The sequence below is a fragment of the Antrostomus carolinensis genome, unplaced genomic scaffold (genome assembly GCF_000700745.2).
Source record: "Antrostomus carolinensis isolate BGI_N321 unplaced genomic scaffold, ASM70074v2 scaffold23928, whole genome shotgun sequence".
Lineage (NCBI taxonomy): Eukaryota > Metazoa > Chordata > Aves > Caprimulgiformes > Caprimulgidae > Antrostomus > Antrostomus carolinensis.
In genome coordinates, this window is record NW_010332642.1 from 27,413 (window position 1) to 41,932 (window position 14,520).

At 38.0% G+C, this 14,520-nt stretch overlaps 1 protein-coding gene across 1 annotated transcript; it reads right to left on the minus strand.

Annotated features, from left to right (window-relative positions):
- Nucleotides 1-3,554: 3,554 nt before the first annotated feature.
- Nucleotides 3,555-13,693, minus strand: PTGR2 (prostaglandin reductase 2). Its single transcript, XM_010173587.1, has 9 exons — nt 13,624-13,693; nt 12,121-12,239; nt 10,606-10,797; nt 9,452-9,622; nt 8,316-8,525; nt 7,129-7,250; nt 5,813-5,900; nt 5,030-5,069; nt 3,555-3,787 (listed from the first exon to the last, which is right to left on the minus strand). The coding sequence occupies exons 1-9, from the start codon at nt 13,658-13,660 to the stop codon at nt 3,723-3,725; spliced, it is 1,044 nt and encodes a 347-aa protein (XP_010171889.1). The 5' UTR covers nt 13,661-13,693; the 3' UTR covers nt 3,555-3,722.
- Between the last annotated feature and the right edge of the window lie 827 nt (nt 13,694-14,520).

A 14,520-nucleotide genomic window follows, 5' to 3' on the forward strand; every position in this document is an offset into this window, starting at 1 on the left:
TTCCTTCCAAACAGGCTGGAATTAAAACAGAAGGGTCCTCAGTTTTAAGAATAAAAAGCATTTTTCTCAGAATAGGCTGTTGAAACTGAAACAAAATTGATAACTTGAAGGAAGCAAAATATAGAGAAATGCAAGTTACAGGATATTGAAAGTTGTGTGTAAGAAGAGGCTAGTCTTCAAGGGTGGAAGAAAATAGGAAAGCACCATACCATATATATTTATGTACAATTAGACAGACACATACCAAAAACCCCCACCAATTCAATGGAAGACTTCTGTTCCTAATGCAAACTATTTCAACTCAGCAGAAAGAGCAATACAAACACTCTCATTTGTAAAAACACTCTTGCCTCGATAACAATATTCAGGAGCAGTAAGTAGGAACGGAGCCACAGGTTAAAACCAGCTTTGCTGGAGGGGCGTTCATGGTTGGTCATGTAAATGGAGGGGGCTGTTTTCTTTCCCATTTAGATATTTGCTTTAGGAATGAACTGTAAGGATGAGGACATTTATTCTGAAAGATTAAGTGTGTTAAAGTGCATTAAGAGCAATCTACTGCCTGGCAGAAGGTCAATGCAGGATGCAGAATACAGCTGTGTGCATTGGGTCACAAACTATAGAGAGATGGTGATGCTGTTTCCATCCTACCAGGCATAGGCAGGTCAGAATACGGAGGAGGGAAGAAAGAAAGGGGACAGTGGACACATCAGCACACTCATTGGAGCCACTGTTTGGAAAGGCTGTATTCCCAGCAGCTCCCTCCCTAGTAAATCCAGCTGTCATGACAGGCATCCAAGCCTAGAGACAGTGCTCAGGACCACTGCATTTCCTCCAGCCTCTCATTTTAATATACATACGAACTATTAAGCCTTACAACACGGCACTGCATAACTTTCACAAGCGAGTGACCATCTATAAACAGTCAATAGAATTGGAAGAATTAATAGAATTTCACTCTCCTGTTTTTTTCTGTCTTTATTTGCTAACTATGGTCATACTGATTTTACTGCATAAAACTTTTGGCTTCTAGCTCAGTATGACACCATTATTAATGCTGTTTGAGTTAGTTATGTTGATGCTGGATTCACAATCTAGCTAAAAATGCATGAACCAGTCACTAGTTTTATAGCTTAAAAATTCACACTGGACGATTTTAGACCATCTAATGCTATACTTCAGGTGTCTTTCCCTCAAAGTTTATGGCATCCACCACTGCATGCTTCTTTCTTTCAGGGCCAGCTTCAGCACTAGGCAATGAAAGGACTGCTTTTCATATTGCTCACAACCATATTAGACAATTTTGAGATCCGTTGTCTTACTTTCCATAGCATGCAAAATAATTTATAATGCCAAATTTCTTGCATAGTGTTTCTTTCCTAGTCCTTGAATTCCATTTAGTTTGAGCCTAGGTAGTGACTCATGCAGATCTAGATAATCCATTCTCGGGACAGCTCAGCTGACCCTGCTGTTTGGAAGCACTTGTCTTAAAGGCAAACAAATTAAAAAACCTAAAACCAATAGCTTGTAAAACAGAATGTGTCATGAACAATCCTATTCCCTACATAAATATGTGTTAATGTCTCTAAATGTACGTGGTAGTGGAATTCTAATGTCTTTAAGATAATTATCTGTTCCCTTTTCTGTTCCTTGCCTCTGAAGACACAGTTAATTTCATCAGTCTCATTTGCCTGGGATTATGCTAGTCAAACTTGGAAATGGTGACTCATTTTTTCAAGTTTCCCCATTGAGATGGTAAAATACCATTGTTAGACCAAAAATTCGGAGCCAAGGCAAGTTACCGAGGGAACAGAACGTCAACTGCCTGCAAGGTACCTTCTGTCAACAGGCAGCATGTTTTGAGATCCTCTGTCGGTCACCCTGGAGAGGTGTAAAAGAAAAAAAAAAAAACAACCTAGTGAAATTGGGGAATTATAATGCAAAAAAAAGGAAAAAAAGAAAACTTCACTTAAGTCTGGAATGCAAAGATTGAGAAGAGTAAATAAATTAACAGTTAAACAGGAGGCTTACCCTACACCTGAACGTATCTCTGATGAAAGCCTCAGGTTGCATGCAGATGGAATTGTAAATGAATTAGGTTTCGAGTGCTCTGAAAACAGGGGATATAATGATACAACACAGAGAATCCGACAAAACAGATCAGTAGAAATTTGTTCCAGATGGCAAAATGGAAATACCTTTGTTATTATTATGCAGGATCAATGGGGGTACTGTTGCTACAGCAACAAGGTAACCATAAAGGTGAAGAACATCAAGGTAAAGACCTCCTGTAAGAAGAACTAAGAACAATGAAACATAAATAGGTGCTAATTAAGTACGATTTCACAAAGCAGTTGAGCAAGATTCTGCAGGTTGCCAGTGAAATACAAGCCCAGAATGTCCATCTACAGAAAAGGGACTCAAGAGTTCACCAAAAGGACAACCACGAGAGGAGCACCAGGGGTCTCAGAAGACCACCACAGAACCCCCAGAGACGCTTAATAAGCATGCGCGGCAAGGCAGAGTTTATGATAATGATTTCTGAGAATATGCATGATTATTCCGGGAAATACAATGAATATGTATGTTTCTGTATAATATAAACTTTGCTTCACATGCTATAGGGCGTGCACGATAGGTGGAAGGATGCCCTGTCAACCCGGCGCCATAATAAAGAGAATACCTGACTTTTAATACGACATTGGTGTCAAGAGGTTTATTCTCAATTTTGTTGACAATTAGAGATCTTGAATTCCAGAAATGGAATTTTTCAGTGCAATTATCTGTAAAAATTAGAAGAGCTATACTCTAAAAGTATCAGCCAGACTGACTGGACTGTCAGGCTAAACTTACACTAGTAAATTAAAAATTCTGAGAGAATTTCCTGGGCACTGAGACAAACTAGCATGGAAATGGTGCACATCTACACTAGTAAATTCTTCTGAGGACTAAAATTAGGTGGCTGCATACAAGCTGCTCATTGGGAATGGCTCCTTGGATATTCTAACTTTCAAACCACACCCATGAAACCCTTGCAAGTGTGCTAGCTGGCAACTGTCAAAATCATGTCAAAGAACATATTACTCATTTATGTGAGAAATGAGCAATTGGTCACTTTAAAGGACTCGAGACAGATTCTTCAGTGAAGCACTTTTATTACGTTCTTGCAAGAGCGGGTGTCCTAACTCCTAGGCACACACTGCCAGAGCAACACACAAATTTTATACCCTATTCCTGGCTGCAAGATCCCTCCCTTATTTCCCTATTGGTGAGGTACTTTAAGGTTTACAGCCTATCCCATACAACTGTGAAGTTCCAGGTAGTTAAAATTTCCCACCACTCTATTTTAATCTCCCACTCCCTTTTTATTGTTTTCTTCCTTTTTACAATAATGCTAGGCAGTTACTCAGCAGCACACCCTTATCTCCAGCCACAGATGTCTTTCTTAGTTCCCGCCATGTCATCCTTACATTGCAGGAACTGAGCTCTCCTAGTTGCAAGGACAACATTATCACTTCTCACATTTCTAGTATAAATTATTGCATTCCTGTTTCCAGTTCTGTTTAGTTTATTAGCATAGGTTGTGCCTTAGCATCCCAGAATCTCTGCTTTCAGTACATACAGAACAACTTAAGGGTTTATTTAAGAAAATGGAAATTAGCATAAGTAAAATCTTGCTCACTGTTAGAGATAGAATGCAATTGTTTTTCCAGAAACAATAAATTTTACTTAGAAACTGAGACGATCTGTTTTCCAATATTGCCTCCATTCATCATGGACTGGAAAGCAGCTTCAAAAGAAATAATGAAATAAGTTAGTGCCAAGCAAAATGTGCCAAGTAACTTTCAAAAAAGAAAAAAACATAAATGTAAAAGTAAATGTATTAAACAGCTCTCCAAATTATGAAGGAAAAAACCCAAAAAATTAGTCTGTAATAAACTTCTAAAGGCACTTTCGTGTAATAATTAAAAAAAAATGATTTGTAAGCAACTGTTTAGCCCTATACAAGTTAATGATTACATTTGCTGCTTTTGTGATATGCCATACAAATACTAGACAAAGACAAGGCATGACTGGAAAGCCCACAAATGCTGTGGGTTTCACAAAGATTTGTGAAAGGAAAAGGTGTATAAATACTCTATGCAGTACAATAAATGCTAGAAACTGATGCAAAATAAGAAATCTTTGAGTAAACAAAGTGTGAAATATGACTTGCTATATTTGATCCAATTCCTTCAAAATACCTATGTATACCAGTACAGAGCAACAACTAGAATACATTTAAATCTGTAAGATTTGGCTATCGCTTAATTCTATTGGTTTCCAGTCTTGTGAGAGTAAAGACTAAATGGACTAAATCATACTCTTCCCTGTTACTTGAAAGGGAATCACGCTCACAGCACATCTTGAATCACCCAGCTCTCTAGCTTTGTCTCAAAGGTGTCACAGGGCTCCCTTCATTTTTACAATTTCTTTGTTACAGATTTTTTGAATAGGCTACTGGCTATTTGGTTCCATTAAAATAAATTATGTTTTACTTTGTTTAGCATTCTCTAATATGCTTTCTCCTTTCTTTTGTGTACTTTTCAATTTATTTTTTGTTAGCAAATCCAATAACAAGCACTGTTAGAGACTGGGTTTTTTTAAAATGTAAGTTCCAGGTTTCCAAAATACCATTTTCTTACACACAAGTTCTAAGAAATGGGCAGCACCTTAAATTGTTAAGATCAGGGTGGCTATCATCAGCTGCTAAGGTAGTATTTTAACAATTAATTCCCCCCCAATAGTACAACAACAACAAGAAAAAAATCAACATTTATATTCAATCGGGTTTTTGAATACAAAATAATCTTTTCACAGAACTTTTTAATACCTTGTGAAAAAAATATAATTTTTACTATAACATTAAAATAATGTTTTAGATAAAATATAAAAATATGAATTGGCAAATGAAACAAAGGAGGCAGTTAACCTCTACTGTCATTGTATTTAATCAGATTACTATTCTTAGGAAACAGTGTAAAAATCTTACCACCAATGTTTGCTAAGCCTTCTACCACGGTCTCTCTGACCTGTCAATGCAAAAAAGTCCTTTTAGCTTTCTTAAAACATTTAATTTCTTAAAAGATTAACATTTCTTAGAAACATGCCATGAAACTGCCACAGAAACTACCAAAATCTAAAGGATTATCCTGCTTCAATGGACAGTGCTCTGTTTGGGCCAGATTCTTTCATCAAGACAGGAGTGAATACTTTCTGATAAACCTGTAGGCAATTTAATGCTTCAATCAGAACTGGCTCATCCACCCCCCACCAAAATTTCAAGTCTAAGGATTTTCCCAAGAAAATTTACTGATCACTTGAAGAATAAAAAATTAATTTGGACAGACCTCGCAGGGAAGGGATGGATAAAGCATTACTAAATAATAAATGGTGATTATAAAGCTTGAAGCAAAATTTCAGACAAGATCCCCAAAAACCTTCAGGACACTAATCAATCAGGAATTCAAAAGTACTTTTGATCCCTTCAGTAAAAAGCCACTTGCACTCTATAACGAAAGAAATAACAGACAGCAGCAACATGTAATTAGAAAAGTCTGTTGTACTACAGTCACACCATCCTCAGCAGGTATCTACTAAAACTGTGTGACCTAATAGGCTTTCAAGTATACTTAAATATTTGTAAGAAAATCTGTTTCTTCAATTCTGAGGCATAGTAAGAGAGTCAAGAACAAAGAAATTGGACTTCTTGCAGTCACACCATGATCTGAGGAGCTAGCCTCAAAGGCCATAGATTAGATGTAAAAGTTCCTACCTTCAGTTTACCCTCTTGGATCCACTGACAGAGCTGTAATACACTAGCTTCTTGTTTGTCCATATAGTTCAGCACTAGGAATCTTTCCCTGTGCAAGAAAAGAATGAGCCTTGATTTAAGAAAGGTTGGTAAGCATATTTTGAAATCTTTACAAATCTTTTCAGGAAACACCATTATTGAAACAGAAGGATTATGACTACTAATGCAATGAGACACAGCTCAGAGCTTTGCCAGCTCGTTCAGACTGCTCCCTGCAGTGGGAGCTTGACAGTAACATCAGTCTTAGGCAAGTAATTCTGTTCAACTATCAGAGAGAAGAGTAACAAAACCCAAGTAGTATTGCCAGAATAAGTCCATAAAGTGTGAGTGAATTCTTTTTTTTTTTATTTTTTGGTGTGTGTGTGCGGTAGGGAAAATAATGGACCTGCAACTAGACGGCGAGTTTAAATTAACTTTCAGGCTCCCCAAGCTTTTGCATATCCTCCTGCCACAGCTGCCTAGAGCAATCAAGAAAAACTGAAACAATCATCAAAAACTGTAATTACTTGTAGCAATGCACTGACTAAATTCTCTACTGCCTTCTACTACACGTGGCGTATTTTAGTATTTTCATCTATTTTTTAAAAGTGCAGACAATAGTAACAGGGACAAGAAAATAATTTTAATCAGAAGAGGTCAATCCATTTGCAGAGAAATCAGTAGTCTCCCCAACTTTCTGCAATGCAATGAACAAAAAATCTCCTAAAACTTTGTTCCTAAAATCTCTGCCTTAGCTCCACCTGAATCTTGACAGGAGATTCAGCAATTCCCAGAGTCATAACAAAAGTCAGTGTTTTACCTGTATGTATCTGTCACACCTACAGTCCCAGTATCTCATAAAGCCTTAAATACTAAAATGTAATTTCAATACAATCACTGCATCAGCTGCATCCTTACTTTAAAAATACTTAATTTTCTCTCTGCCTGAACTACTACACTTGGAGAGAAGGCACTCTGCAAAACATCTGAGAACCATGGCGACACTGAACAACCTGTCAGAGACACCAGGATTAAATCAAGCAACCACAAACCAAGCATAACAACAACTATGTTAACATGTAACAACATCCTTTCTTATTTTTTATGCTGATACAGACAAATGTAAGAGAAAGAATTTACAATTGTGATTATAGTTTCTTTTTTTTGTATAGCAACATTCTGTTCCGATTACACGTGCCTATTGTGGATCTCCAGACTATCTTCTGAACACCAGAGTCACAATATCACGAGCACAATCTACCTGGAACCTGGTCACAACTTCTGGAAGAGAAATGTACCTTGTAATATTCCTTTCTTTCTGTATTTTTTCTATGTCAGGAGGCAGCGGAGGAGGATAAGGCACATCTTTGTTATACTGAGAAATCTGTCCACACAGGATGATATGGCTGTTCTGATTCATCTATTTGGGACAGCATAAAGAGAAAAATTACATTCCTTGGTCTCAGAAACTGAATTTTCCAGAGATGCAATACATTATATCGCAAAATTTTCACATGGGTATCCTTATTTAGAGTCACACGTCCTAGAAAAGAGTGGGAGAATTGCAGGCAGTCCCATTCAACCTATGACAACATTCAAACAGATTAATGCAGGGCAATAGTGGAAAATATATATATTATCTTACTGTGTGCCCTTTTTGTCAGGAGGAGAGGGGCAATAAGACAAAGAAGTCAGATACAGCTGTTGGATACAGCTGTGATGTAGAGCTCACAAAGATGGCATTACCACCAAAGCCTCCCTGCCATAAGACAGAGTAGTTTCATAGAATGGTTTGGGTTGGAAGGGACCTTAAAGATCACCTAGTGCCAACCCCCCTGCCATCAGCAGGGACACCTTCCACTAGACCAGGATGCTCAGAGCCTCATCCAACCTGACCTTGAACAGGTTGACCAGGGAGGGGGCATCCACAACTTCCTTGGGCAACCTGTTCCAGTGTCTGACCACCCTCACAGTGAAGAATTTCTTCCTAATATCTAATCTAAACCTCCCCTCTTCCAGTTTAAAGCCATTACCCCTTGTTCTATCACTACCTGTCCTTGTAAAAAGCCCCTCTCCATTGTTTCATATTAACAATGAAGTGGGCTGAGCAGGAGTCTTTATGTAGGCCCAGCAGAGCTGGTCTTTTGTGAAGCCAGAAAACCAAAGATCACAAAACACAAGAGTACTACACTGACAGACAAGGTTTTTAGAATACTACCAAGTCTCCTGGTCAAAGAAGAGAGAGATGAGAAGCAGAAACTGTTTCTCTTACTGTACTGCCAGGCTAGTCCAAATGACAGACACTGGTTTCAAATACCTGATTCCTCCTGAGGACCAGGATCTGCACCTGGATTAGATCAATGAAGTGGAAAGCCTGCTCTGCTGTACTGCAGGCTGGTCTCTGGTATGAATTAATTCAAAGTTGGGCACATAGACATTGGAGAATGACTAGAATGAACCTGACATAATAAGCAGAAATGATCACCTGACTTATAACTGTATCACTGATGTCTCCACCAACATTGTCAAAGTAAACATCCACACCACCTGGGCAGAGTTCACGTAGCTGGTCTGCCACATTCCCCTTCTTGTAATTGATAGCGGCATCAAACCCCATTTCTTGGACCAAAATGGAGCACTTTTCATCTGTGCCAGCGATTCCCACCACTCTAGAACAGCCCTCCAGGCGGCCGATCTGCAGGAGCACAGTTAAAAACACAAAACAAAACACAATAAAGAGAAGTTAGATCATTCATCTGCATAAAGGTACCAGTGGGAGGAAGGGGGCCTGAGGGGGTGTTACATTTATCCCCCATCCCACTACACCCCAGGCAGCAAAGTTCAGCACTCGCTCCTATCTCACGTGACACAATTGCCTCTCCACATTGTCAATCCCTCTCCACATCTAGAGAAGGGGCAGGTACAACTGAAATCTGCCATCTTTCCCAACTCACTGACTGCAGGAGGTTTAGTTTGTGGAGTCACCAACAACTGGCAGTACTGGAAAATCAAATATAGTACTTAGCAATTTTAGATGGTGATTTTATACTGTAACATAGTTAATAAAAGGCCCAAGAGATTGGGTAATAATTGATTTATTCCTAGATTTGTTTATGCATTTTTATTTCATAGTTCCTCTTTATCAGTAAGTCTTAAGCTTGCTTAAAATCTGTTGTGTTTGTGTACGTATCTATATATTTGTAGATATGCACATACACACACACAAACACATCACACCAGTTTCTGCAAAGCTGAAGAGGATAAAAGGGCTGTAAATCTCAAAACACAAAGGATGTTATGGAACACAACATGAAAAAGGGTTTACTACACTTTTTTACTGACTCTTTTCTAATATAGAAAAAAATTAAAGTTGCCAGTCAACTCAAAGACTGTGTTCAAATGGCAAACTACTATATAAATATATGGTAAATTCATGTATTTACACCATCTACACAAAATCTTTCCCAGTGAGAGTGTGAGCCAAATCTGTGAAACTGGCCCTTCCCCTGGACTTGGACCTGCTCACGTTTACAACGATCTGATCTGCACACATGCTAACCAGCGTGTTCCAGAAGATAAGCTTGGTACTAGAGTACGCTTGTATGTCTTAAGCCTACCTACCTGGCCGGCCAAAGAGCCACAGGCACCGGCTGCTCCGCTCACCACCATTGTCTGATTTGCACCCACAGCCACGTGTCCTTTCTCCTTTACACCTAACAGGGCCGTCAGTCCTGTGATGCCAGCTGCACCGAGAAAGTAGGAAAGGTGTCCATTTACAAGCTGTGGGACAAGCTACAAAATAGAAATATGTGGTGGTGTTCATTTCTTCTTAAGGCGAGGTTTTTCTGTTTGCTATTTGATTGTCTAAGGATAGAAGACAAACTCAGAATATTTACCAGGCAAGGTACAACTGGTAGGGATAAGCTAGCTGTAAACTAGCTCTACTTATTTAATAACAAGGTTATACAAAATGAAACAAAGATTATATTTCCACAGTTTTAGAAAACGTTTTTAAACAAAGTCACTCACAAAAATTTAAATTATGTGTCAAAAAGCAGGTGGGAGATAAGAAGTTTCCAGCAATGGTGAACTATCCCTATGTTAGCATAAAGGATAAAATAGCACCATTTTATCAAATATTGTGATTGCAGATCAGTGGCAAAGGGTCCTAAAGGCAGGAGTTTACTGGAAAGTATACATTCTTAAACTACAATAATGATCTGTGTTACAGAGGGATGATCAACACAATATCCCCAATGCACTGCCACCTTGCCACTTTCAACTTCATATTGAATATCCTTTCTTCCGGGGATGTAAAATCTCAAGTACAAGCTTTCACTAAAACAAGACAGAGAAGTAAATCAAATTAAATATATCTAAAGCCTTTTATGTCTTATGACTACACTCTCATGGATCAGTAGTTCTATTAGAATTAGAATAATTAACAGAATTAATTAACAGAAGCAGCTTCAGGGAAGTTTATTAAAAAATCCAATAATCGAAGTAATACTGGCACGTCTGGTAAGCAACAAAGGAATTCACATTTTTCTTTGTTAAAAAGAGAGAGAAATTGATACAGATTTTGCCACCTGAGTTGATCTGCCTTTTGAGAACTGGTTGCTCCAGTAACATTGGCTTCTTTTTAACTAAAGAATAGCATAAATAGCTGCTATTTTTTTAAAAAAGAGTTGATAAAAAATAATGAAATTTTATTTATAAAAAATAATATTTTATAAAATAAAATAGTGACAATCTGGGCTTTGTATTTACATTACCTTTTGCAGCAAGCTTCCATCTAGAACTGCCACTGTCTGCCAGGGCCAATTGAAGGAAGTTACAAAGTCTCCTTTAGCAAGGTTATCATGCTTGCTCTCCTCCACAACCCCAATGCCCCCACCATCAGCAACTTCAGACAGCTGCCAGGGCAGGAGGTAATCTGAACCAGTATCCTCATTCATTCGGCAGCGCTGAAAGACAAGGCTTTAATGAGAGGCTCTGGTGGAACACATGGTTTGTGTATGAGTTCAAATGCAGTTGGGGATGAGATAAGTTTAAAACTTCAAACACAAAGGGTTACTCAAAAATCTCTCAATAAGCCCCAAATATTCATCATCTTTTCTCAGATCCCTTTTTCCCCTCCTGTTTGCTCAGTACAAAGGATCATTCTGATCTCCTCCAGCAGCGCTACCAAAGCCAACACGTTCTATAGATGCTGCCTCAAGGTCAGCCGTGCAACCAAAGGCAACTGGCTTGGGTCTGATGAGAATCCTATAAATGCCATTCCTTAACTGGATGAATCACAGAAATGTAGGACAGAAAAAAACCACCCACAAGTCATTTAGTCCATGCCTAATGCACTGAGGAACAGTCAAATATATGTAGACCATCCCTGACACAGATCTGTTTAATGAAACATCTTGAAATCTGAAGTCTTTTCTTTATATCTCCTCCTGTAGCCTGAATTGGTACTTCAGGAGTCAAACTTTTCCTTAATTCCCAAGGTAAACCTACTTTCCTAAAATTAAGACTGTTTCTTTTCTACTATCTACGCAGGGAACAAATTATTAGAATTCTCTTTATCGCAAACTTTTACATACTAGCAGACGGGGTCTGCCTGGTTGTCCTCCTACCTTCACTTCCATTTCAACCCACAACTCTCCCAACCAGGTGATTTCTACAGTTTTGCAGAATTAGGTGCAATTACTCGTAATGGCTTTATTCACTAAACCCCTCACTATTTCCATTACTTACAAAGTATTGACACATTTTTGTCCTGCCATCACCCACTTAAGGAAAAAATCTGACTTTTATTTGTAAAAAAAACCTGGTAATAGCTAAATAACATTTAACTTAAATAATTTACATATTCTGTCTAGAATTTTTTTGCCTGATCATGTCCCTCTCTTGCTTCATCATGAAATAATTCTTCCTCTTCTACCCATACTCCCCTCAGCTGAAAAATACTTCCTTCCATGGCAAAAGAAGTTTAAAAATGTATATAAAAAGGCAACGTTCAGAAAAAAACAGATACAAACAAATCTGTAATGCTACACCAGGGCTCACAGTCTCTTCCTGGTCCTATAAAGTCATATTCCTATATATATCACAGGCACATTCATGCCAAATTCCTCCCAATATAACTCCATCAGAATGAAGAGAGTTACTAAATTATACTAAAGATACATTTGTCCTGTAATTGGTAACTTTGGTGTTAAACATCATGACAGGTACAGCGTTGAAGATATTTTAAAAAAAGCAAATCTTGGCTTAGCTCTAAGTCCATCACCTACCATGTAAGGGTCCACAGACAGGTAAAGGGTTCTAACACGCACTTGTCCCGCTTGGATTGTATCTGCTATTGTACTTTGTTCCAGTCGGAAGTTTTCAGCCACTGGCACTCCATTCTTACCTAGAATTATTTTAAAATCAAATAAATTAATCAATAAAGAGCTTCCCTTAATCAATATGGGAAGGCTTTTTTTTTTTTTTTTTTTTTTTTTTGAGGTAGTCCTTTTTAAAAGATGTTAGGCTATATTTTTACTCAGGTATAAAACTACCAACCAACTTTCAGATTTTGTGTCACAGATTGATTTAAATGGGTGCACTGCCACCATTCAAACTGAACACCTGCTGATCTGTCAGCTAACGCTTACCTGGGCCAGTACCAGCACTTGCTCTGACTGTTTTCCATGCTGTTTACTAAACATAGATTTTATTAACTCGGACAAATTAAAAAAAAAGAGGGGGAAGGGAGGGCTGTTGCAATTCTCAAAAAACGGTTCTATATAACCTACGTGCTGAAAACCCCCTAACTTACAAAACAAAGAGAAGCATTGAGATTTCTCTCATATAACAAAACCATCATGCACTATTTTGCAAGTAGTAAATGACCATAGATTTTAACCAGGTAAGTTTTAAACTCTCACCTTTCAATCTCTTTTGACTCAGTGAGATTGGGGGAATACAGACCATTGCCACTGCATGCACATATGCTGCAAGAGCATCCCTTCGCAGCTACAGACAGACTTCCTTACATTAAAACTTCCCAGAAACACCTATAAAACATATGCCAAGAGCCTCAGAACTGGAGGCTTCATCCTCAGGTTGCTATCACACGCAGCAGATCAATCAGACTGACAACTGGAACCACCAGCATTAAAAGCAGAGAGCCAGATACTCTACGTTACCTCTTAGGACTATTCTGGCATTGAGCAGCACACAATACTCCCCCAAAAACTTAATGCACCCATGTGGGTCTTCTACAACAGACAATTTATAAACTCATTATTCAAAATATTGTGCTGACATCCATAACGGGGCAAATGTGAAAGCAAAAAATTAAACAAATCAAGAGTGTAAATTAAAAAAAAAAAAAAAAAGCAAAACCAAACACTTTGAAACATGGAAGAAAAGATTCAGTATTTACTAAAAGGAAACAAAAACGAACAGTAACAAAATACTTTAGTCACCTCTTAAAATGCAAAAAGAGCAAATGTCAGAACTACAAAGCAATGCCTGCCAATCTTTCTTCCCTTTGAGTCCCTACACTCCCATATTATTCATATATTATGCATTAATTCTTTTTTCTCACCCAAGAGTTCAGAAATCTTATTTTAGCCTGTATATACAGGCTAAATAAATACACTCTACAAGAAACTATTTATTGATGTATGCAATGTTAAGATACATAAATATGAATATCTTAAGTTAGTGTCTGTTTCTACCCTCACCATTTTGGAGCGTTAGGCAACCATAACAAACACATTGCTCCTCTATTGGAGAGAAATACATACCGGGGCGTGAATTCAGCACTACTCTCTGTATAATCATCCTCGTTTTTGCAGCAATTTCACATTGGATTTCTACAAAGGAAAACACTGTTTGAAGAACTGAAACATCAATTTTCTTGAAAAAGAATATGAGGCAAAGTACTAAGTCATTTGGAAACTGTGAATGAAATACGGGCCTCACCAACTTCAGCATCCATGCCCAAAAATCACACAAAACAATTTCAAATGTAAAATATACAAACTTATGAATAAAGAGTTTCCCTGCTTATCTTGTTAAAGCTGTGACTTTATCAATGCCACAGTAATACCTTCTGGAAAGAATGAAAATTATAATGTAATGTGCTCCTTGTAAGATCATCACCATCCCCTAGCAGGTTGTAGGAGACGTGTTTGGTTTGCTTTCCTGTGCTGACTGAGAACACGCTGCTCGCACCTGAAAGACACCAAGGCAGCTTTGCATGCACAGGTCAGGTGCAACTCAATAAAAGGCAAGCACACACACCAGAAATAGCACTGTGTAGGTATATGATAAAAAGAGATTGTTGTGTAAGGTATTTCACATGAAATAGCAAGTCTGTCTATCAGCAGTGCATTTTCTCCTAAGAAATGGTCTAACCCAAAGATGACAAAGAATTAGATGACCATTTGCTCTATTTCACTGAAAAATTTCTCCTTGAATTTCAACAGTTTAAAAGAGGACTGTAAATTTGTGTTCTTGCAACTCTGAGATGCCCAAGTGGTTAACAGGGAATGAATCTGATTTAACAGGAGAACAATCATGATCTTACATGCTTTCAGAGCTAACACAAAATAAAAATGTTCTTACACCTATTCTCAACTGAGGGCCATAAATAACCAATGTCCACAAGAACCAAGGACATTTAGGAATGAAACGTGAAA

What these genes read in the sequence shown, in the direction of transcription:
- PTGR2 (XM_010173587.1), bottom strand. Translation starts at nt 13,660, where the DNA reads ATGATTATACAGAGAGTAGTGCTGAATTCACGCCCCG. An exon ending in GTGATACAGTTATAAGTCAG is followed by an intron (nt 7,251 to 8,315) that starts GTGATCATTTCT and finishes TGTCCCAAATAG; the next exon opens with ATGAATCAGAACAGCCATAT. An exon ending in AAAGAAAGGAATATTACAAG is followed by an intron (nt 5,901 to 7,128) that starts GTACATTTCTCT and finishes TTTCTTGCACAG; the next exon opens with GGAAAGATTCCTAGTGCTGA.